This window comes from Trachypithecus francoisi, unplaced genomic scaffold (genome assembly GCF_009764315.1).
Source record: "Trachypithecus francoisi isolate TF-2019V2 unplaced genomic scaffold, Tfra_2.0 Contig01440, whole genome shotgun sequence".
NCBI lineage: Eukaryota > Metazoa > Chordata > Mammalia > Primates > Cercopithecidae > Trachypithecus > Trachypithecus francoisi.
In genome coordinates this window covers 11,975,791-12,002,347 of record NW_022681431.1, presented here as the reverse complement: position 1 = coordinate 12,002,347, position 26,557 = coordinate 11,975,791, and the positions used below count along the sequence as shown (strand labels likewise).

Genomic DNA, 26,557 nt, shown 5'->3' with positions numbered 1-26,557 from the left:
CTTAGAAGAAGTGCCAAAAAAAGTTATAAATGACAAAAAATAAAAAATAAAAAACTGGTATGCCTCCTAGGGAACTTACTATGAATGGAGCTTACAGGACTGAAGGTTTCTCAGAGTGAATCAATGAATGAATCAGTGAATAAATGTAAAGGCCTAGGACGTTACTGTACCTCACGGTGAACTTTATAAACACTGTACACTTGGCTCCACTATATTTATACAAGTATAATTTTATTTCTTTAATAATAAATTAAGCTTGGCTTACTGTAACTTTTTTACTTTATAAACTAAACATTTTTGAACTTTTGACTTTTTAGACAATGGTTTAAAATACAAACACATTGTACAGCTGTACAAAAATATTTTTTCTTTATATCTATATCCTGTAATCTTTTTTCTAATTTTTATTTATTTTTTACTTTTTAAATTTTTGTTAAAAACTAAGACAAAAACCACACATATTAGCCCAAACCTACACAAAATCAGGATCACTAATATCATTGTCTTCCACCTCCATAACTTGTCCCCCTGGAAGGTCTTTAGGGGCAATTACATACACATAGCTGCCATCTCCTATGATAACAATGCCTTCTCCTGGAATACCTCCTGAAGGACCCACCTGAGGCTCTTTTACAGTTAACTTTTAAAATATATCAATAAGAATACACTATAAAATAACAATAAAAAGTATAACATAGTGAATACATAAACCAGCAACATAGTTGTTTTTTATTATCAAGTATTGTGTACTGTACATAATTGTATGTGCTATACTTTCATATGACTGGCAATGTGGTAGGTTTGTTTACACCAGCATCACCACAGACACATGAGTGAAACATTGTGCTATAATTTTATGATGGCTTTGATGTCACTAGTATAGGAATTTTTCATTATCATCTAATGGGACCACTTTCATATATGTGGTCTATTGACCAAAACATTGTTATGTGGTGCATGACTGTTGGCATATGTGTGCGTGTGTGTATTTTCTTTGAGGCTTTCTGTTGGATTGGTCTTTTTTTTTTTTTTTTTTTTTAATGTTCAAATCCATCTATCCCCCTCTACTCTTTCGGGATATTTACATTCTAATTGCTAGGTTAATAGTGATTACAATTAAAATTTTAACACCCATACTTTACTTACCAAGTGTAAAATTGTGACTACCTTTACATTCCTAATCTAAAATTCCATAGAACATTTTAAGTATGATTTCTTTCTCCCAACCTGTTATCCTTGCCTGATATTTTAGTACTCAATTTAAATTTTACAACATTTTGCATTAGCTGTTTGAACGTATTGTTCTAGAAACTATGTCTTCTGTTGTTTAAAAGGTATGCTCTGTTTGTGATTTACGTATAGTCAATCTATCTCTTATAGTTGATTTTAAAAGGTTTTTTCTTTGTCTTTGATATTCAGAAATTTTTCTACAATGTTATCGGATTTGTTTATTCCTTTCCTTCTGGAAGATTCTCAAGAATTGCCTCTCATTTGTCATCTGTCATCCAGTCATTCCCACTCACTGTTTATAAACTTCATATTCTGAATTAATGTCTCTTATGTTCTCTTTTACAGTTTCCAACTTATTATTTCTCTGGAGAAATGGTTGTTTCTCTAACTCCTCCATTCTCCAATTCACTAATTATTTCTTCACATGCATCTAATCTTCTGTTTAATTTTTCCAAGGGTATATACTTTTTCCTTTTATAAATGTTAAAACAGGTAGTTTTTCAAGTATGCCTGCCTTGTTTTCCAGTCTTTTCTAGTTATTTTAACATCATTTTTATTCATCTTTACATCTTTAATAAGTTAAAACATATAATTTAATGTTACAGCATAGTCTGAAATATCATTGGATGATTTACAGATCCTGGAGAGCTTATTTTCCTTTTCTTTGAGTTGGTTGGCTTCCTTATGTAGTTGATTCTATCTTAGATTATTAAAGAGTCATTTTAGGATATTTTTGACTTGACCTCCAGCAGTTTAGCAGGTCTCTAGTAAGTTTTTATATTAAAAAGTTTGCTTGGCAATGCTGTATCTGAAGAAATATATAATATCATGTCCCACATCTGTGCATAACACAAACAGGAGATTTGTTTTCCCATGTGTAACATTTTACCTGCTCCTGACTACAGGCAGACAGAAAATTTCCTTTATTTCTTGCAGTTTCTGTGGAGCATTTCTAGTTCCCTTTTCTGAGACAGGCAGCCCTTTATGAGTCTGAGAATGATGCAGAGGTCTCATTTCCAAATTTCAGTATTTTGCTTCTCAGGGGTTTAATTTCTTAATTGCCTGTTTTTGCATTCTATACATCGGGATCACCAGGCCTTTAAATTTTACTTACTGTTCTGACAGAGATTTTCTTCTTCATTTTTAGTACTTGTAGATTTTCCACTTTTTCTTTTGAGCTTAACAATAGGTTGCTAAAATATTTTCAATTTTTTGTATGTCATTCAGCATTTCCATACGTTTTTAATGGGGACAAGTGTTCTATTTTGGGTCAGTCTGCTATTGTGGCAAAGGACCCCATAGTCTCTTATGTACATCTGTTTTGGAAAACTAAAAATAGGACTTTGAGCCTAGAATGGAACTCTGATTAGAATGCCTTTTTCTCTATGCTAGAATCATAACTACAAGTTCTACAAGGAAGAATAAAGAGAGATAAGTTCAGCTGAAAACTTACCACAGTATCATCAGCAACAATGAACAATTCAATGTACTTTTCATTATGGATAGCCTGTAAATTTAGGGAAAATCCAGTTGAAGTATATTTAACACTTTTTATCTTAACCCTTTAAGTTGGAAAAAAATTCTAATCTTTTCAAGATAAGAAATGTTAATATTATTGATACAAAATGGGGAGGCACATGAATATATAAAAATTATATAAATTTATCTAAATGAAATCTACTATATGATTAAACATGGGGTCCTATATATTGGATTGTAGTATTTCCTATTTGTTCTTTTTATCTTTTCTTTTTTAAAAAAATTTATTTTATTTTTTAATTTCCAGGCTACATGTGCAGGATGTGTGGGTTTTTTACGTAAGTAAATGTGTGCCATTGTGGTTTGCAGCACCTATCAACCCATCATTTGGTATTAAGTCCAGCATGGATTAGCTCTTTTTTCTAATGCTTTGTTTAGGCTTTCAGGTCAAATAAGAGTTGTAAAGAATCATAAACTCATACTTTAACATTTAGGTTTTGTTTTCTTCATTTACTGAGTCAATGCTTCATTAGTAAGCTTGTATGAAAAACATCCATCCGTACCTGACAGTTAAAACACAGGATGGAGTATTAGGACTGACTGCATTTCTTGTACTCCTTCCCCTGCCTCCCAACTTTCTAATTTTCAGTAGTCTCAATTCCAAGGAAACATGTATAAATTTTGCTAATTATAGATCTTTTATTTTTTATTTTTATGTATTTATTTATTTTTCTTTTGAGACAGGGTCTCACTCTGTTGACCAGACTGGAGTGCAGTGGCAAGATCTTAGCTCACCGCAGCCTCCACCTCTTGAATTCAAGCCATTCTTCTGGCTTAGCCTCCCAAGTAACTGGGATTATAGGCACACGCCACTACTGCCCGGCCAATTTTTTGTATTTTTAGTAGACACGGGGTTTCACCATGTTGGCCAGGCTGGTCTCAAACTCTGACCTCAAATAATCTGCCTGCCTCAGCCTCCCAAAGTGTTGTGATTATGGGCATGAGGCATGAGCCACCATGCCTGGCTGATCTTTTATGTCTATAAAACACCAATACCAGATCTTTTATGTCTATAAAACACCAATACCAGGAGATTCTTCTAAGTGTTCAGTTTTCAATGTGCATGCACTGAGGTATGTGCACATTCTCTGAGGACAAACCAGAGGTAAATTGTTCAAAGATTTGGCTAAATCATTTTTCTATGGATGAAGTAATCATTTATTTATTGATTTATTCAATCAAGAAACATCCATTAGGCATATAGTATGTTTCAGACACTATATGAATCAAGGACATATGAAAAAGAAAAACAACAATGTAGTTTACAGGCTAACATCCACTGGGAATTTAAGGAGATATAGATTAGTTGTGTAGAAAAGCCTAAAGTACCAAGGACTACGTTTATACAACCATCCCACCGAAAACTGAACTTGTTTTATCCTTAATTGTCCTTAACCATGAAAATATTTGGATGATAAAAAGGGCAGAACATAGCTTGCCATCAATACCTCTGCAAAAAAATGTCAGGGAAGACAGGGAAAGACAATATCTCTAGATTATGTTTTAGGACATTGAAAATTCCATTATTTCCAACTACTCATAGCCCCAGTGCTATCAATCTATACGTAGGATTGTAGAATCATCCTTTGTTGAAACTCATGAAACAAACTGAGATTTACTCTATAAAAAAACTTTTTACATAGATAACTGAAACAAAAGCTTTCAAATTTCAAATATCAGATAAAGTGCCAGACTCAGAGTAACACATACATTTCACCAGCTAGACTCATGCTTTCTCTCTAGACATCATCAAGAAAATAAAAGGTGTTTCATTTGGGGTAAAGATGACTTAATAATACTCACTTTCATTTTGGGGTCTCCTTCAGATTCAGTATCACCTGGAACAGTTTTCCTGGTAAAATTAAGCTCTGTACAGGAATAATTGGCAACATATGGCACCCGCGGGTTATATTTGAACACCAAATGTTCTCCCTCATCTGAGTATTTCACTGGTTCAATGAGGTATCTTTGGTCATTTACTCTGAAGAATCCCCTGTAGAAATTGGGAACACAATGTATATTCAAGGTCTATAATTACTCTACCACTGCATTGACTTTGTCTTTTCAAGAAAGAGAAACTACAAAGCCAGCGCCTCATGAACATGTAGGAAGGTGCTTTCAGTGGTAAGGAAATGTGATGATACGTGGCCTTTGACTGAATCAATACTTTTTTCTAAGAGTCACCTTACTAGATTTTCAGAAGTTGCACAGTCTCATATCTGCTTTGAGTACAGGTAGGGTAGCAAGTCCCACTGGTGGTTGTGGACCGCTGTCAAGTCTTAAGACTTAGTGCAAAAATTATGTGAGTTTCTATGTCTGTCATGACGTGGAATATATGTAAAAGTAAGTATATGAAAGTAAAAATACTAATATGTGGTAATTGTGTCATTAAAGGGGTTCTCATTCTTGAAAATACTAATAACTAGTCAAGTAAATTTCCCATAATTAAAGACAAAACTTCCTTGTTCTACTCTTTACCTCTCCACATCATCCTTCCTTGTCCATGAGCCTATGATCTATAGAGAACTATAGGCCTTACTTCTGAATTTTTACTTTCAAGAGGCTGCAAACACAGCTTGATTTAGTAAAAAGCTAAATGAATCAAGCCTCGTGGCATAATGGGAATTCCCAAAACCAGCATTCAAAAGACCTGGGTTTTGGACTCAATGTTACCACTAGCAAATGAAACATTCAGGAGAAAGCTTCTAGTTTCAGTCAGTATCCTGATCAAATGGGAGGCCAGACTAAATGATTTTCAGTAATCTTCCAAATATGAATCCCTTATTCATATACTGCAAAGCATGTCTTGTTCAGAACTATGCATTAGACACCTGTTTGTCAAAACTTAAATCATAGGCTAGAGCTGAAACTGCTAAAAGTGCACAGCAACTTTTTTCTTATTCATTTTTCTATATACCAGGAGTGATAAAAGAAAATCAACAAAGTTAATTTCTTTGAAAATCCATAGGAAAACTCATAAAGGAAAATGAAAGATATTCTGCCTTACCTTAGACCATTACACGTACTGATACTGGCAGCTGAATCATATTCATGTACTATGGATCCTTGGTAAAAACAGTGATCCTAAAATAGAAGAAGACTCTATTACTATATATGTAAATATTGATATTATATAGATATTAATATCTAAATATTTTCTGTTCAGAATGTATCAATATTTTATTTTGACACATTGCATTGATATTTGTTCATGCATTCATTCATTAAATTCTTTTGAGCCTGCTTCAGAGGCCTTTTACCTTAATTATGTGATTATTTTGTGTAAAGCAAAGTATAGATTCTTCCTCTACAAATTTTATAGTGTATTAATGATGATAGTAGTTTTAGAATTGTGACCCTTTTCCTTAGAAATATAACTTAATCCGCTCTATAATTTTTATCAAACTAACCCTTCTGTGATAATACTATAATTTTTCCCAGTTGCCCATGAAATCAAGACAAATGCTTGATGATCATGAAAACTAGGTCTCCCTCTCCAACCAGTTCCCCTAACGCCTTTCTCTCTGGCCTGTTTCAATCAAGTTGGTGTCTTTTTTACTCCTTCCTTGATGCTCTGCCCGTGGTAGTCCAATCAGATAATTATTTTTCCCATCATTTCCATGTGTTCAAATCCTACCTATGGATGACACTTTCTATGGTCTTCCAGTGACCTCACACTCTCACAAATAACCCACCCCCTGCATCAAAGAATGTTACCCAGTTTTCCTCTTGTCCTATTTTGAAGATTGCATAAAGACTTAGCTCTCATAGAAGTTGGAAGTTGCAGCCGGGCACAGTGGCTCATGCCTGTAATTCCAGCACTTTGGGATGTCAAGGCGGGCGGATCCCAAGGCCAAGAGATCGAGACCATCCTGGCCAACATGGTGAAACCCCACCTCTACTAAAAATACAAAAATTAGTCGGGCGTGGTGGCATGTGCCTGCAGTCCCAGCTACTTGGGAGGCTGAGGCAGGAGAATCGCTTGAACCCGGGAGATGAAGGTTGCAGTGAGTTAAGATTGTGCCACTGCACTCCAGCCTGGTCAAAGAGTGAGACTCCATCTCGGAAAAAAAAAAGTGACACTCCATCTCAAAAAAAAAAAAGTTGACTGTTGCTTTAAATGGAGGAAATACTTTTTTAAATGTATAGTTTTGGTAAAAGTAATGTTCTTGGAAGGTTACAGAGGACCTGTTTTGCAAAAAAGCAATGAGGGTATAAAAATAAAATCTATATCTAGATTTTATTAAAATTAATGGAATTATATTAATAGTAAATGAACAAAAAGTCATTTGAGGATTGAAGAAAAGACCTCAATATTGGTGCATCAGAAAAACTGGGTAAAGGGGTGAGAATCACAAAAGGATCAATGAATGGAGATTTTCAACTTGTTTCATAGCTTCAGATTTTATCCATGTAGCTTGATCACAGCCTCATAAGGTGCCTTATATTTTTGGTGTCCTGCTTTACCCTCTCCCAGACTTAACACCATATTGAGCGCATGGAAATCAGTTTAGGAAAAGAAAAGATATATTAGCAGTCAATGATTTGCTTGTTACGCAGTAAGAGGTTAGGGTCCACACAATCGTATTTTTATACTACAATTTTTCAGTGAGAGTAATCAATTCAGAACTTATTTCTGACATAGTACTTTCTGGAGCAGCTTGTACAGATAGAAGAGGGTTTCAAAATCACATCAGGAAATACTACTTTTAGAGAAGAGACACAGGAAAGTTCCATAAAATACCATGATCTGAAGATGCCTGGTGAACGCCTCTCCTTTCATGGAGTAGAATGTTTCACTGTAATTGGAGCCTAGGAACTCCCTGAAAAAGAGGGCAGACAGATGGTGAGACTTGTTCACTCTAAAAATCTGACAGATAAAACCAATAATGTGATGGAGAAGTGTCCAGTTTGCTTCCACATCTCAGCAAGATCCTCTTCTGCTAAAAATGGTAAAGCAAAATCAAGCCCACTCATATGAAAAGCCTTTCTAACTAAATATCATGGAGACTCCGTCTCAAAAAAAAAAAAAAAAAAAAAAAAAAGAAAAAGAAAAACTAGAAAATAGATTCTGGCAGTTTTAGCAAAGCAGTATTTTTTAAAAAGCTTGGCGAAAATGTTATCTAAGTAAAAACCTGAGACCAAAATTAATGCAAAATACATGCATTAATATATATGATGAAAATGTCTTATATTCATCACATCATAAGATATATGTGGTGAATATGTCTTAATATATAGTAACCTAACAGCTACATATTTAGGTAAATGCAATATGTATTAATTATAACAAATTTACACTAGCCATGCTGTATTTGGAACTGAGCCCAATCTCTCTACCCCATGGCAAGACCTTACCGTTGCAGTTGTGTCTATATCTATAGTGATGGGCCTGAATAAAGCCTGCCTTATGGTGCTTTAACAACTGTCACTGAATAATTTTTTCTTTAACGTCTTTTTGGACTATCCATGGCCACTTCTTGATCCCAATTTGAACGTAAGAAACTTGTAGAAGTTCTTCTAAACTCAGTGCAAAACATACTTCCTGACGCCATCAAGCAGATTTTGAGATCCCTTCCTAAGGTGTATTTCACACTTCCAAAGATGTTCATTTTCATGTCTGCCACATTTTCATTATGTATTTTAGAGGTCACCAAACCTTTGCTGTACAGGTGAAGATAATAAGCATTTGAAGCGGCCGGGAGGCTGAGGTGGGTGGATCGTGAGGTCAGGTGATTGAGACCATCCTGGCCAACATGGTGACACCTGGTCTCTACTACAAATACAAAAATTATGTGGGCGTGGTGCAGGCCTTTAATACCAGCTACTGGCGAGGCTGAGGCAGGAGAATCAATCACTTGAACCAGGGAGTCAGAGGTTGCAGTGAGCCGAGATCGCACCACTGCATTCCAGCCTGGCAACCAAGTGAGACTCCGTCTCAAAAATAAATAAATAAATGAAAATAAAATAAAAATAATAAAGATTTTAAAACATACACATTCAAGGCTATATGGGCCACATACATGGCTGCTATTACATGTTCTTTGTCTGATTCTATTTTTTGTTATTGTTGCTGCTGTTTATACTCCAGATATTCCAAATTTTAAACATTACTCTTAGATTAAGGGGTATGCATACATAGAAAACATGTCCAATTTGTTGTGCCAATTATCATTTGTTCACCCCTGGTATATTTCATGTCAGTCTTCAAGGTTACCTATGAACTACCTTAGGAAAGGGACTTTTTCGTTTTTATTTATTTGTGTCTCCTGGTTTCTAAGGTAGTATTTGGAATACTAAGAGTGGTCAAAAAAATGCTGAACTAATGTTTAAAATGAACTAAATATAGCATTTCACTACTGCTATGGCTGAATAAGCTACTATCAGACAGACATTCTGTATATAGTTATTTAGTTCTGGATAACATAGAAAAAGAAAGTACCTAAAGGGTCTAGGTATGGAGCAAAAACAGCATCCTCCAGGAAAGGGAAGGAGGCACAGGGAAGAAGGCACAGCATGAGATGAAGTTTCCAGTTTTACAGCATTTAGCCTGAGGTCAGGCTGAAGTCTGCCTTATAGAGGATGGATAAAACTCGGCTAGAAAACCACAGTTGTTCTGATTTGAAAAGTCATATAACAGAGTTTAGAGTAATGACAGTAACAGAAATGTACACAGTAATCATGGAAAAAAAATGAGAGAGTGGGGAGAATCCTCAGTTCTGTAAACAAACTCAGTTTGAAATTCAGAATTTTCCCTGAACTATGACCTGTGAGGGATAGACTAAAAGTAGCCATGCTAAGAATAAAACTACTGAGCTAAAATTTGAGCTGCCACCCAGAAGACAGAATTTGCAGTTTAAGCCCAACAAAGTTAATCTCCAAATACAATGAAAATATGAGAACTCTTCAGCAGAACATAACAGAATTCAGAGTCCGTTTCACATAATATTCAAATTGTTCAGTTCATAATTCAAATTTACACAATGAAGAAACATAAAACATTGAACTATTGTCAAGAGAAAAGATGATCAGCAGAGACTTATCTCAAGTTAATCTAGAACTTGAAATTATAGATAAGACTTTTAAAGCAGCTACTATAACTATGCTCAGCAAAGTAAGAGAAAGTTATTTGCAAAGCATGCAAAAATGTAGAACTGTGGCAGATAAATGGAAGTTATATTTTTAAAAAACATTTAAAATGTTATAACTAAAATCTACCTAGATAAAAGTTTTAGTTGATATCCTTAAAATGAGAACAAAACTGATAAAGAAAGAGCTGACAAACTCAATGAGAGTTCAATAGAAATTATGTAATCTGAAAAAGAGACAGAAAAAAAGTAGAGCTTCAGAGTCAAGTAGATTATGTCAAAGGACTAACATACTGATAAGTGGAGTGCTAGAAAGTGGAGAAAGGGTATAATAGAAAAAAATGGAAAAGTAGTAGCAAAAAATGAACCCAATTTGGAGAAAGACATGAATTGTAATTTCAAGAAGTTCAGCAAACATCAAGCAGCATTTATATGAAGAAAGTCACTCCTTTGCACATCACTGTCAGATTGCAGCGTATCAGAAATAAAGACAAAATCTTGAAACCAGCAAGAGAAAGACAACACGTCTTTCTGGGGAAATTTATACGACTGGGGAACAGAAATTTATAGACTATTAACATTGCATTAGAGACCATGTGAGCCAGAAGAGAGGAGAACATCATCAGTCATCATCTTTCCTTAAAAAAATACAGAAAATGGACCAGGTGCAGTGGCTCACCCCTGTAATCCCAGCACTTTGGGAGGCCAAGGCGGGTGGATCATGAGTCAGGAGATCAAGACCATCCTGGCTAACATGGTGAAACCCCGTCTCCACTAAAGATACAAACAATTAGTTGGCATGGTGGCGGGTGCCTGTAGTCCCAGCTACTCAGCAGGCTGAGGCAGGAGAATGGCCTGAACCCGGGAGATGGAGCTTGCAGTGAGCCAAGATCGCACCACTGCACTCCAGCCTGGGTGACAGAGCAGGACTCTGTCGCAAAAAAAAAAAAAAAAAAAAAGTAAATTGGTGAACCCAGAATTTATATGCAGCAAACTGCACCAAAAATAGCTTTCAAGAAGGAAGACAAAATAGACTTGCAGATAAAAGAAAATTGAGGTAAATTTTTGCCACAGATCTATACTACAAAAATTGGTAAAAGTTCTTTAGTTTGAATGAAACTGTAACACATGAAAAACTGAACCTCTAACAAAAGGGAGAGAGAAGAAATGATAAATAAATGAATAAACTAAAACATTATATTTTCACATAAGATACATATAAATGTTTAAAGTCAAAATTATAGTTATACATCATGCGATTAATAATCTATATAAATATATGTATATGGCAACTTTGCACAAATAAGTAGTATCTGTAAGTGAACATATTGCAATGTTTTTACATTTTATGTATAATGGCATGGTATTAACTGTAAATAATAACTTAATTAATTGTAAATATATGCTGCAATTTCTAAAATGAAAATTAAATCTAATGTAGAGAGTCATTGTTACAAATTTAACAGGTTAATAAGAAGCCAGTAGGGAAAGTGAAAAATAAAGTAAGCCAAAGATCAAAGGAAAAAGGATAGTAACAGAGGAGATAAACAGAAATGAAATAATTCCAGCCATACAAATCATAACATTTAATGTAATGTTAATAGGAATGGTAACATTAACATTAAATGTTAACCTACTAAAAAAGAATAGGCCGGGCATGATGGCTCACACCTGTAATCCCAGCACTTTGGGAGGCCGAGGTGGGCGGATAATGAGGTCAGGAGATCGAGACCATCCTGGCTAACATGGTGAAACCCCATCTCTACTGAAAATACAAAAAAAAAAAAAAATTAGCCAGGCGTGGTGGCACGTGCCTGTAGTCCCAGCTACTCGGGAGGCTGAGGCAGGAGAATCGCTTGAACCTGGGAGGCAGAGGTTCCCTCTGGGAACAGAGTGCAGTGAGCCGAGATTGTGCCACTGCACTCCAGCCAGGGTGACAGAGTGAGGCTCTGTCTCAAGAAAAACCAAAAAACAAACAAAAACAAGCAAACAAACAAACAAAAAAAAGAATAACATTAACGTTCAATGTTAGTATTAACATTCCTATTGAAAATCAGAGATTATTAGAATGCATTAAAAATCAGGACCAAACTAATTTCCATCTTACAAAAGACACATTTTAAATGTAAAGACACAGATATGTTGAAAGGAAATGAATAAAAGAATAGTATCTTATTTATATAATAAACATAAGAAGGCTGGAATAGCTGTGTTAATATCAGATAACAAACTGCAAAATACACAAATGATTGGCCCAAAGATACGTTTTAAAAAATCAAACAAATCCAAACATTGGCAATTAAATAACATACTCTAAAATGATTCATAACTCAAAGAAGAAATCCCAGAAGAAATAAGAAGATATTTTGAAATGAATGATAATAAAAAAATCAAGACTTTTGAGATGTATCTAAATGAAGACTTGAGAGAAATGCTATGACTTCAATATTTTAAATACTTAGAAAATATTAAACATTTCTATAACCAGAGAAAAATAAACACCCAATAAGAAGAAAAAAGAAAATAATACAAATGATAAAAGAGATCAGTGAAATAAATAGACAACCAATTACAGTTATTCACAAAGATAAAGGAAAGATCGGGCCAGGCATGATGGCTCACTCTCATAATCCTGGCGCTTTGGGAGGCCAAGGCAGGAGAATTGCTTGAGCCCTGGAGTTCGAGACCAGCCTGGGCAATATGGTGAAAACCCATCTTTACATAAAGGGTTTTAAAAAACAAACCAGGCATGGTGACACCTGCCTATAGTCTCAGCTACTCAGGAGGATGAGGTGGGAGGATGCCTACAGACTGGGAGGTTGAGGCTGCAATAGCCGTGATTGCACCAATGCACTCCAGCCTGGGAAACACAGTAGGACTCTGTCTCAAAAACAAAAAATAAAAATAACTAAATAAAAGGTCGACAATTGATAGTCCCTTTTAGATTGGTAATATAAGAAGAAAAACCCAAATTACCAATGTTAGAAATTAAAAAAGAGTTATCACTAAATAATTACTTTTTAAAATAATTATAATATTATAAAACACTTTATGCCAAATATGGGGCAACTTAACTGAAATAGACATTTTTCTTGAAAACTGTAATTTAAAACTGATGCATGATAGAATAGAAACTTTGAATAACCCCGTATCAATAAATTGAATTTGTTATAAAACCTCTTTCCTACACATACACAAAAATATGCTCAAGGCACATGCAGTTTCACTTGCAAATTCTATCAAATGCTTTGAATATAAATAACATCTTTTAGAAAATACAGGAGAAAATATTTCCCAACTCAGGAGCCCAACATAATCTATTATCAAAATTTGATAAATCTATCATAAAAACTAAAATTTTAGTTTTTTTGGGAATAGCCATCAGTTACATAATTTCAAAAACCCTTAAGATATTGACAAATTAAATACAATAATTTATTGTGAAATAATATATAATGTATAATGATCAAAAATTAGTGTACACTGCCATATGGACATTTCAATGGATTCAGACAGAATACTTGCAGCAAACTTTTCAAGGAACTTTCTTAATCTGATAAATAAATGGCAAATCTACAGGTACTGTCATATTAATCATTTAATACTGAATACTTTCCCTTTAAGATCAGGAAAAGTGTAAGGTTGCCCTCACTCCTTCTAGTAAAATTGTAATGAAGGTCCTAGCCACTGTCATAAAATAAAGTATAGAAATAAAATAAATAATAATCAGAGAGGAAGATAAAACTATCAGTATTTTCAGATGACAAGATGGTAAATTTCCTAGAAGATTTCTAAGTACTCTATAAAACAATCAATAAATTCATTTACTAATGCTTCTCAAATCCAAAGCCTAAATAAAATCATCCATTTTGCTTTTATATTATAGATGCAAATCACAGAAAAATGAAATAATAAAAACAATTCTGCTTATATAACCACCACAACTAGTAAATATATGGAAATAAATTTAACAAGATGGGTGAGAGCTTCACATTGTAAACTTTAAAACATGTTGATCAACATTAAAGAAGACGAGTTATAATGTGAATACTCAGCACTATTGAGATATTAGTTCTCTCCAAACTTATCTATAGATTCAATAAGTTAAAATGAAATTCAATAAAATTCCAGCAGGCCTTTTAATAGAAATTGCCAAGGTGATTCTAAATTTTGTAGAGAAATGCAAAGGACCTAGAATAAATAAACAATTCTGATTAGAAGAGTTACACATTGTGCCTTTAAGGTATACTAAAAAACTGCAGTAATCAAGGTAGTTTGGCCGTGACTTACAGACTGTACATAGGTCAATAAGATAGAATAGAGAGCTGATAAACAGTCATTTGATTTTGGCCAAAGGTGCCAAAGTAATCCAATAGCACCAGAAAGACAATTCATCAAAATGGACTGGAATAATTGGCTGTAAATATGGAAAAACAAGAATATTGACTTCTCCAGCAAATCACACCCACACATACTCACACACACACACTCACACATATATGCACATACACAAATTTAAGGTCATAACAGACCAAAACTAAAAGCTAAAATTATGAAGAGCTTAGAAGCAAACATACAATATCTTTGTGATTTGCAGTTAGGCAATGTTTCTTAGGTCCTAGAAAGTGATGACCATAAAGAAAGAAATTGATAAATTGAAATTTATTTAAAATTATAAATTTTTACTTGTTTAAAGACACAATTTCTAAAAAATGAATTAAAAGGTCACAGACAGGAACAAAACATAACAAGAACTATATTTGACTAAGGGCTAGTCTCCAAATTATATGGTGGCTCATGCCTGTAATCCTATCACTATGCGAGGCCAAGGCGGGTGAATCACCTGAGCTCAGGAGTTTAAGACCAGACTGGCCAACACTGTGAAACTCCATCTCTACTAAAATACAAAAAATTTGCCGGACATTGTGGCAGATGCCTGTTGTCCCAGCTACTGGGGAGGCTGAGGTACGAGAATCACTTGAGTCCAGGAGGCAGAGGTTGCAGTGAGCCAAGATCGCGCCATTCTACTCTAGCCTGGATGACAGAGCAAGAAAAAAAAAAATCTCCTCGAACTCAATAATAGCAGTACAAATAACCCAATAAAAATGGGTAAATATTTAAAGGTAAAAAAGATATAAAAATGATAAAATAAGCACATACATGAGTTTTCAACAGGAAACAGAATATTTAATAAAAGTTAAATATTACAAGTAACCAACTACTATAGCTAAAATTTTTTAAAGTGACAATATAAAATGATGAAGAATATATACAGCAGCTAGTATTCTCATACGTTGCTGGTAGTTACTAAAATTTTACAAACGCCTTGGAAAAGAATCTGTCAGATTTCTATGAAACTAAACATATACATATCCTGTGACACAGAAGTATCACTCCTTGGTGTTCACCAAAGAGAAATGAAAACATATGTTTATAAAAAGGCTGTGCATGAATGCTCATACAATTTTTACTAATGATAGCCAAACACTGAAAACAGCCCACATGTCTATCAATAGGAGAATGGATGAATGAACTGCATTATGTTTATTCAACAGAATACTACCAGAAAATAAAGACAGTAAACTTCTGATAAATGCAGCAACATGAATGAATCTCAGTATCAGTATGCTAAATTTTAAAAGTCTTAACACAAAAGAGTACATGTAGTATGATTCTCGTTTTAAAACTTTCCAGAATGGACAAAAGTAATCCATGGCGAAAAAACTTCCAAGGACAGATTTTGAGAGGAGGTGGCTAACAAGAAGCTTGAGGAACTTTTCTGAGCGATAGTTCTGTATTTTTATAGGAGGTTTATAGGTATGGGCATTTGCCAGAACTCAATGGATGGACCCAGCAATTCCACTTCTGGGTGTTTACGTAAAAGATTTGGAATCACTATGTGGAAAAGATGTCTCCTCCCCATGTTCATTGCAACACTATTCACAATAGCCAAATTATGGAATCAACCTAGGCGTCCGTCAGTAGATGAATAGATAAAGAGAATATGGTAAGGATACACAATGGAATGATGTTCAGCCTTAAAATAGAAGGAAATTCTGTCATTTATGACAACATGTATGGAATTGGAGAACATTATGCCAAATGAAAAAAGCCAGGCAAAGGAAGACAAATACTGCATAATCTCATTGATATGTGGAATCTAGAAAAATTGAACTCATAGAAGCAGAGAGTAAAATGGTGGCTACCAGTGACTGGAGCTGTAGGAAAAAGGGGGAGATGATGGTCAAAGGGTACAAAGCCCAAGTTACATGGGATGAATAAGTTAGTTTGTATTTTATTGAGATCCATTGCATAGCACGGTGAGTTTACTTAATAATAATGTGTTTTACGATACAAAATCTTAATGAGTAAATTTCAAGTGTTTTCACGACAAAAAAATAAGTATTTGAGGTGATAGATATATTAATTAGCTTGATTTAATTATTTCACATTGTATTCATGATCATAACATCACTTTGGCCACATAAATATATACAATCATAGTTTGTCAAATTACAATAAATGAATATATGCATGCATACATACATACATAAAATTCAACAAATATGTAGATGCACATTTAAGATTTATGTATTTCATTTTATGAAAATGTTACACAAATAAAAAATTAATTGTAAACATATATATTAGGCTGGGTGCAGTGGCGCACCCCTGTAATCCTAGCACTTTGGGAGGCCAAGGCAGGAGGATTGCTTGAACCAAAGAGTTTCAGACCAGTCTGGATAACATGGTGAAATGCCATCTCTGCAAAAATACAATTAGCTGGGTGTGGTGGCATAGGCCTGTAGTTGCAGCTACTTGGGAGGATGAGGTGGGAGGATCACCTGAGCCCAGGAGGTTGAGAGCAAGGCTACAGTGAGCCGTTATTATGCCACTGCACTCCAGCCTGGGTGACAGAGTGAGGCTGTATCTCAAAACAATCAAACAAACCAAAAACAAATACTAAACTTGAATGCTAAGCTTGTTCATGTATTGAGAGGAAAGTAAACTGATGTCTGTAATATAATTTGAAATGCATAAAAATAACATGGAAGATGAATTGATCGATGGATGAATGGATAGAGGAGGAAGATGATATAAAACATAAATAGTAAAATATGAATGAATATGTGTATGTATGTGTACCTTAATGGGTCTATGGGTATATGTATATGTTAGTGGGTATATGGATTTTTTCAATTCTGCCCTGTGTGTTAAAATTTTATCATAGTAAACTTTTTGGGAACATTAACTAGATGCGACAGGTAAATAGAATATACTTATTTTGTGGTTGTTTTGAAAGAGCAAATATAAATTGTATGATAAATTGCTTGGTTGTATAGCAGATTCTAAATTAATATTTCTGATGAGTCATATACACATACAAATAAAACTCTTCATCTATTAATAGATTTATTACAGCGAACAGAAAGTTGACCCAATCAATGTTTCCACGGAATGAATATACAATCTGATTTGACATTGTTGTCATAGAAAAATTCATCACTATTTCTCAACATGAGTTTATAAAATAAGTATGTATTATTATCAAAACCAAGCTGAATGAAACTTAGAGGGGAAACGTTGAAAAGTGTGGTCATGGAGAAAAAGACAAATAGAAATCTAAATAAGATCAGTTTCTGTTTGTTACTGTATTATGAAAACATCCAATTACGTAATATTCACAGGTTTGGAGGCTCTGTGGTATGCACTAAATTCATTTACTTTATAGAACTGAGGTAATGAGGCCATGTTGCCTGTTACACACGTTGAAATTAGATTAAACTGCTCTGTGTGTGTGCAACCCAGTAACAGGCCATGCCAGGCTGATTAGCAGGATCGAGCAGTGGCTAGTACAATGAAATTGACTCAGAGGCCTAGGCAGCCTGGGGGAATTGTGAAAGCAACTTGAAACTCCTCAGTCAGACCATCTGCGTCATCGTGTGCTTATGAGTATTGTAACCCCGGACAAGTTATCTTTTCAGTGTACCTATGATTCTTCCTCAGTAAAGTGCAAATTAAACAGTATCTGTCTCATACACATTTTTGAGGAATGAAAAAGCAACTTAGGGAAACAGAAATCTCTCAATAAATGTTAGCTTCTTTCATGCTGAGAAGGTAAAAATATGCAGTCTAAATATATTATCAGTATAGTTATGGAATTAAGTTTATTATTCTGCACGTGTGTGTGTCTGTGTGTGTGTGTGTTATTTTAACTAATAGACCAGAGTCTCAATTCCCCAGCAGTGTCACTCTTTCTTTCTACTTAGCATTTGACAGCTCCTCATCCTTTTAATATTTGGAACTCTGAGACAGAGCTATGATGTGTAGAAATGGGCCAATGGAGAAACAATGAAAATTAAACAGCAGCAGCAGGAGAGATTATTTTGAAGAACGCCATTGAAGAAAGTTATAGGCATTGCAATTACAGTATTTGGCTACACAAGATGTCTTGACGAAGCAAATGCACTACAGTTCGTAGTTTACTCTGCAGTGGAACTTGGTTTGATATCTAGTTTGCACAACTTAGAAGTCACTTTAAAAGCCATGTTTTTCAAATTTCTTTTGTTCCACTGATTCCCAACACAGTGATGTATTAACCCTGTTCTTAGAGTGACTATATGGAGTTCAAAAAATTCTGAGTATCCAAAGTAGGGAATTATTTAGGAATGGGAGAAGAAGAGCGGCATCTATGATTGTCTTTAAGCTTTTGAGATGTGATTGGCTTACACATGAAGAGCTTTCATTTGAAGAGGAAAAATTCAGATTACGTACAAATAACAATGACTTAAGGAATCCACTTCACTGGCAGTTTTTACGAAAATTGGGATACTGTAGTTACTAAAATCTATAAGGTACTGGAATCACAATAGAACTTACCTGGATCTTAGAAGATGAAGGACTAAGGTTTTTCTATTTAGTTTTATTTCATACAACAATTCTTCTTCATACGTTTCCTGAAAAACAAGAGGTATCACATGACTTCAACATGGGCTCATTTAGTGTGTATTGAGCAAACAGTGCTTTGGGTGAACGTTCCCTCTCTCCAATCCACTCAGCAGTCCTTTCAGCCAAAAGGCAAAATACTGATAAAGATGAATTGAAAGAGAACTAATACTAGAAGAAAGATTTTACAAACCTCCTTCTAGTTATATTTTAGAACTGATTTCTTCTAGTTACATTTATATTAGAATAAGATATAAATATATTTAGTTGTATTTATTCTTTTATATTTTGTATTATTTATATTTTATAGTTTATATTATTAGTCATATTTATATTATAGGTATTTATATTATAATATAGCATATTATAGTTTAATATAATTATAATTAATAATATAATATAGCATATTATATATAGTTTCTAGTTATAAAATACAATACAATGGAAAATGCAGATTCTCTCCTCATCCAAGGATACACCATTTACCATACGTCCATGCAGCAGCCCTATACACAGATATCCTGTTCACGCATTTTTACAACAAATTTTATACATACTGTTTTTTCGTCTACTTTCCACTCAATGATAAATCATGACTATTTCCTATTTTAATAAATTTTTCACAGTATATGTCTTTAGGCAGCTAAGCACAATGTGAGTGAAACTTCATTTATTTAATCTATATTTACTATGAGAAATTTGGTTTGGGGTATTCCTTGTAGTTGGGCAGAGCTGCATTTTCAATGACATGAAAAAAAAAGTAAAGCTTTTGATAAATATTGCCAAACTATCATAAAGAAAGGAAGTGGACATATTTAGAACTTCACCATCAATTTATAGCAGTTTCTGTTTCCTCACCTTCTTACCAGTAATAGCTATTATGATTAATATGAATATTTCAGACGATGAATTCATAACTTATTGTGATAAATTGTTTTCCTGGATGATCATTCACATCAATATTTTTCCTTTATTTATTGAGTTATTTGTAGTTTTCAAATGGATTCTGATTCATGTTCTTTCACCATTTTCTTTTGTGGTATTTTATTTCTTCATGCTTCATAAAAATTCTCTATAATTTAAGATTCACAGTTGTTGGTCATACGTGTTGCACATTTCTTTGAGATGACTGTTCACTCATTTATTCAATGCCTGCTATTTCAGGCACAGTAATATGGAAAATACAATGGTGTAGAAGGTGGAGGTCTCTGCCCTCATGGAAGCCTCTGCTTGGCAGAGAAAAACGCTGGATAACCAAGCACACAAAGTGGAGTGTAATGAGCATTATCATAGGAGAGGTGCGAGTACTGTGCCAGGGATATTGCAAGAAGTTGGAGGCAGGGAATAGCACATGCCAAGGCCCTGAGCCAGGAAGGAATATGACACATTTGAAGAACAAAGAGAGGATCAACATTGCTGGAAAATCAAATGTAAGTTGAATAGAAATGAAAATGACAAGGTGGGAAGGAATAAATCATGCACAACCTAGTAAGTCAAGGATTTGGGCCTTATCCTAAGGACAAAGAGAAGCTAAATATCTAGGCAGAAACGTGTGGTATCAAGCATGGTGTTTTAGTACTTTACTTATTATAGATAATGGATTAGCAAAACTCAGTACTGTAGCCAGGAAAACCATTTAAGGCTATTGATGAATGCAGGTGATTTGAGCAGAGGAGTAAGGAGTAGATAACTTTAAAAGACATTTACATGCTATTTTTTTTTTTATTATTATACTTTAAGTCCCAGGGTACCTGTGCACAATGTGCTGGTTTGTTACATATGTATACATGTGCCATGTTGGTGTGCTGCACCCATTAACTCGTCATTTACATTAGGTATATCTCCTAATGCTATCCCTCCTCCCTACCCCCTCCCCATGATAGGCCCTGGTGTGTGATGTTCCCCTTCCTGTGTCCAAGTGATCTCATTGTTCAGTTCCCACCTATGAGTGAGAACATGCGGTGTTTGGTTTTCTGTTCTTGCAGTAGTTTGCTGAGAATGATGGTTTCCAGCTGCATCCATGTCCCTACAAAGGACACGAACTCATCCTTTTTTATGGCTGCATAGTATTCCATGGCGTATATGTGCCACATTTTCTTAATCCAGTCTGTCACTGATGGACATTTGGGTTGATTCCAAGTCTTTGCTATTGTGAACAGTGCTGCAACAAACATACATGTGCATGTGTCTTTATAGCAGCATGATTTATAATCCTTTGGGTATATACCCAGTAATGGGATGGCTAGGTCAAATGGTATTTCTAGTTCTAGATCCTTGAGGAATCGCCACACTGTTTTCCACAATGGTTGAACTAGTTTACAATCCCACCAACAGTGTAAAAGTGCTCCTATTTCTCCACATCCTCTCCAGCACCTGTTGTTTCCTGACTTTTTAATGACTGCCATTCTAACTGGTATGAGATGGTATCTCATTGTGGTTTTGATTTGCATTTCTCTGATGGCGAGTGATGATGAACATTTTTTCATGTGTCTGTTGGCTGTGTGAATGTCTTCTTTTGAGAAGTGTCTGTTCATATCCTTTGCCCACTTTCTGATGGGGTTGTTTTTTTCTTGTAAATTTGTTTGAGTTCTTTGTAGGTTCTGGATATTAGCCCTTTGTCAGATGAGTGGATTGTAAAAATTTTCTCCCATTCTGTAGGTTGCCTGTTCACTCTGATAATAGTTTCTTTTGCTGTGCAGAAGGTCTTTAGTTTAATTAGATCTCATTTGTCAGTTTTGGCTTTTGTTGCCATTGCTTTTGGTGTTTTAGACATGAAGCCCTTGCCCATGCCTATGTCCTGAGAATCTACAAGGCTCAGTGATAGTTAGAGATGGTGTAAGAGAGAGTAGTCAAGACTAAGCCCAGACTTCTGATTTGTTCAACTTGTAGAGCTATGCTACTATAGCAAGGAGGATCTGAAGAGGGGCAGCTATGAGGTTGGGAAGAAGAGTTTTGTATTTGCTCAATGTTAAGTGTGCATAAGTTAAGGCTGTTTTGACTGCAAGTTGAACAATAAAATTACAGCTTTATCATAAAGACACAGAATTCCCAGGCGGGGGGCCGAGAAACTAGACTAGGTTCTTAATCAGATAGAAAGCATTTGGTCACATTTTGCAACATGATGAGTTGTGTGTGTAGAGGTGTGTATGTGTGTGTGTCTGTGTGTATGTGTACATGCATATATGGGTGTAATGGAACTTTTTGGAAATTGAAATGTGGATTTTATATTAACAAATATTAAAAGATTATTGTTAATATTGTCGATATTGTTAATATATTTTAAATTGTGTCATTAATATTGTTTTTAATAAGAATTTGGTTTTTAATTTTTATTTTGGAATCATTTTAGGTTTACAGAAAAGTTGGAAAGACAGTGCAGAGTTCCACATACTCTGCACTCAGGTTTCCCTGTTCGTTAACATCTGACATTACTATAGTCTATTTGTCACAACGAATGAGAGCCCAGATTCATATAATATTATTAATTAAAGTGTATAGTTACTCAGATTTTCATAGTTTTTCCCTAATGTACTTTAAGTCTTTCAGGATCTGATCCCAGATCCCACACTACATTTAGTTGTCATGTCTCCTTAGCCTCCTCAAGTCTCACAGTTTCTCAGGTTTTTATTTTTTTATTTTCTATTATCTGGACCTTTATGAGGAGTGTCTGTCAAGCATTTTGTAGGATGTCTTACAATTTGTTTTTGTTCTGATGTTTTTCTCATGCTCAGACTGATGTTATGGATTTTGAGGTGAGAACCACAAATAGAAAATGCCATTTTATTACACCCTGCTAGCCACAGGACTTAACAAGTGTTACAGTTGATTACGTGGCTGAGGTGGTGTTGCCTTCTTTCTCTCTGTAAAATTACTCTTTCCCTCCTTCAATATTGTACTCCCTGGAAGGAAGTCACCACCTACAGCCCACACTTAACAGGTGGGGATTTAGGTTCCACCTCCTGGAGAGGACAGCATCTACATAAATTATTTGATTCTTCTCCCAGGAGAATTGTCCATTTTTTACATTTATTTATTATAATTTATTCAATGATTTATTTAGATCAGTATGGGCTCATGATATTTATTTATACTTCATGTTATAATACAAAACTGTTATTTATTTTGTTCTTCAAATTATCCCAGCTTTGGGCATTGGGAGCTCTTTCTGTTGGCTTCTGAATTCTTTTGACAAGACCCCTTCAATGTGGTTTGAATTTTGTTTTGTCTGTTTGAGCACATTCTGGTACTACAAGAAGTTTTAGGTTCATTGTTTATATTTCTTGCCCTTATCCAAGCTTATCTGGCATATTCATAGTGATATTTTTATTTTATTTTATTTTATTTTTTTGAGAGAGTCTTGCTCTGATGCCCAGGCTGGAGCACAGTGGCATGATCTCAGCTCACTGCAACCTCTGCCTCCTGGGTTCAAGCAATTCTGCCACTTCAGCCTCCGGATTAGCTGGGATTAGAGGTGCACGCCACCATGCCTGGCTAATTTTTGTAATTTTAGTAGAGATGGGGTTTCACCATGTTGGCCAGGCTGGTCTAGAACTCCTGGCCTTGAGTGATCTGGCCGCCTTGGCCTCCCAAAGTGCTGGAGTTACAGGCGTGAGCCACTGCACCCAGCCGTAATGAGATTTTTAACATCAGTCTTGATTAAGTCTTAAGACAGTAGCTATGAGAAGAGCCCACCAGTATATGCACAATGGGTGTTAGACAACTGGTGAAAGCCCCCTTAGCTGAGTACCAATCTTCAGCCAAGACAAAGTCTGAGACAGTGAGAAAAGAGTTGGATATTAAGAGAGAAATCTTTCAAAGAGAATTGTTGAAGAAAAATAGTTACATATTACTTCCAAAGGGGAGGAGATGAAGAGTTGCTTTTTTATTTTAATCATCTCAAGTCACAGGAAAGAGATCTCAATGGGACTGTTTAGAAAATCAAAATGTATCTAACGTATGACTGAGAAACCTAACAAGTGAGAACGTGAAAAACTGGCTGTTCTAATGGTGGACAGAAGAAACTCACTGGGAAGGGTTGGGACTTCCATAGCACATTTGGACAAAGTGCCTGTCAATATTCTCCATGAGCCAAATTAAAACCTAAGGCTTAAAAATCAAGTGCCTAATGAAAAATATCTAAGGACATTCATCTAATGTCTTTTATAACAGTGGAAATTGAAAACATCCTAATTTTCAAGTTTGTTCCCACTTATATATATTCCCTATTTTCTATGATAAGCATTCGTTACTTTTGAAAGTAATATTTCACCTATTTTTATTTAATTTTTAACGTCTGAATAAATACCCTTCTAGGCAACAGACCAAGCAGGTCTTTGAGTTCCTCTGAAAGTTATACATCTTTGCTGTAGACTCTATAAACAAAAACCTGCATACCAGACCTCTGGGAAAGCAAAATGCTCAAGATGACATTCGCCAGGCACTGGCTCAGAACAAATGAGGTTGTTATAAGTCAGCCTGAAAAGCCGTTGGTGGAACTCCGTAAACTGGAAAATTTAGAATGGTATCCCCTAAACCTGAGCTTTACTCCTTTTTGTTTTCTAACCCAGTGAGAGGTGGCTTATTCCTAAGCACAAACTGTATGCTGAATGGGAGTCCTTAGAAACATTGAAACTCCTCTCTCCCTATTTGCTTTCGGTTGGAGCCAGAGACAACTGTCTACATGCCTGTGAAAGCAATGAGTCTTATTTACTAAATCAAAACCTGTACCTCTATGTCATCATGATGGGTGTGTCCAGTATCTCGCTTCTGTATCAGAGGAAGCTTTTTAGGATGAACCAGTTGTTGACCCTCTACTCCAAGGATGACCTTTTCTACAAGGAAACATAGGGGAAAAATCCGTCTGACATTAACATTCATCCACAGTGGCTGAAAAACAGAATTGTTATAATACAGTTCATTTGCCCCCAGTTAGCAGCCATGGACAGCAACACTATGAAATATTATTCCCACTTTGCTGGCAAGGAAATTGACACTGATATTTACAAATCAGGAGAATATGAGGAAACTTGGAAAGGAGCCAAATAAATCAGTGTCCCTCCATTTCCTCCATATTTTTGCCATGTTCTGCAGCTGTAATTTTATTTTTTATTTCATTGATTTATTTTTTTTGAGATAGTCTCACTGTGTCGCCCAGGCTGGAGTGCAGTGGCGCGATCTCAGCTCACTGCAACATCCTCCTTTTCAGTTCAAGCGATTCTTCCACCTCAGCCTCCCGAGTAGCTGGGATTACAAGCACACGCCACCATGACTGGCTAATTTTTGTGTTTTTAGTAGAGACGGGGTTTCACCATGTTGGCCAGGCTAGTCTCAAACTCCTGACCTCAGGTGATCTGCCCGCCTCAGCCTCCCAAAGTGCTGGGATTACAGGCGTGAGCCACCATGCCCCGCCTGCAGTTGTCATTTTATTATCCTCATGCCAACCTCTGGATTTTGTCTCATGTCAAAGCCTGCACTGTTGGCCTGTTTCAATGTAAATTACTGAATTTGGTCTTCCAGGGATGTTTGCATTTAAAGTCTTACCTTCCATAGTTAAGTATAAGGCCTCTACCTGTTAAAGAATTTTGGTCCTGAATCAGTGCTAATCATAATCTTCTATTCATGACCTTAATAGTCATCTGTGAGGTGAGCCCTGCTTAATTAAGGTGTGGTACTTAAAGAGCGATAAAGAGGAGAGGGCAGGGGCTTTTTGGAATATGCTCTGATTTGAATCTAGGCTTTACCAATTTATTGGTTGTGTGGTCACGAGTAGCATATCTAATCTCTCTGATCTGTAAATACTCATCTCATTTTCTTTATCTTGTAAAGTGGGGATATTAATTTCGAATTTTAAACTCTTTAACATACAAAACAGCTAATGGCCAGCACAGTGCCTGCCATGCTGCAGGTATGCAGTACTTGTCCACTCCCTTCTCCTCCTTACTGTGGGTCAGAGTGTTCAAGAGTGATATAGCATTACACAGATGCATGGACTCTCATGATTAGCCATAATCTGGTCGAAGCTCTCGGCAAAATCACCAATGCATAGTTAGTGTCTTTATCACTTACAATTTAAAGTTTGTGACTAACATTACCTCATAGCATAATAAGAAAGTCCTGATAAAAGGAGCGAGACATACCTTTAACCTGAAGAATGAGTAAAATCATCAAGAATATACACCCGGGAAGCATTCTGAGTGATTCTAGCAGAGGAGAGCACAAGTGCTTGAGAAAAGGTGTTCACCTTTCTTCCTCCTCGCTTCCACTGCAGGGATGAAGCACCTCACAGATAGGTGGGCAGTTTTGATCCAGCACAAGGAAATGTTTCTCGAGGGAGTTACACAACATGCGAGGTGCTTGAGGCTAAAACCTGGAGGTTGAACATCATGTTCTAATTAAAGACGACGACCAAGGTGGTGGTGGTGAAGATTGGCTGGACATAGATTCCTACTTCATGTCTAATATAAATTTGATACCAGATATCTGAAAATTTCAAAAGTGGGAAAAAATCAAAAATGTCTTAGAAAAAATGTTGAAAAATATTTATATATGCTCTGGTTGAAGACGCTTAAGTTCTTGCTATACAGATTATGCCATATAAAAGCTATAAAGGAACATTTGTTAAAATAAATGAGAAATACTGAAAATTTATATGGCATAAATCACATATTAAAATTAAAATATCCAAACTCCAGAAATGTATGCAATAAATAATTAAAAGGTGGGAGTAAGTGTCCTTATAATATAGAACTCTTTCA

The 26,557-nt window shown here is 35.4% G+C and overlaps 1 protein-coding gene across 1 annotated transcript in view; it reads right to left on the bottom strand.

Moving 5' to 3' along the window:
* ADAM7 (ADAM metallopeptidase domain 7) overlaps positions 1-26,104 on the bottom strand; it is a 64,085-nt gene extending 37,981 nt beyond the window's left edge. Inside the window, exons 1-7 of the mRNA XM_033228900.1 lie at positions 25,940-26,104; positions 24,531-24,634; positions 18,738-18,814; positions 7,514-7,592; positions 5,777-5,853; positions 4,573-4,762; positions 2,684-2,737 (exon numbers count right to left, since the gene is read on the bottom strand). Of these exons, the coding sequence (XP_033084791.1) occupies positions 2,684-2,737; positions 4,573-4,762; positions 5,777-5,853; positions 7,514-7,592; positions 18,738-18,814; positions 24,531-24,634; positions 25,940-25,991 (633 nt within the window). The 5' untranslated portion in view covers positions 25,992-26,104. The remainder of the gene's footprint in view (positions 1-2,683; positions 2,738-4,572; positions 4,763-5,776; positions 5,854-7,513; positions 7,593-18,737; positions 18,815-24,530; positions 24,635-25,939) is intronic.
* Between the last annotated feature and the right edge of the window lie 453 nt (positions 26,105-26,557).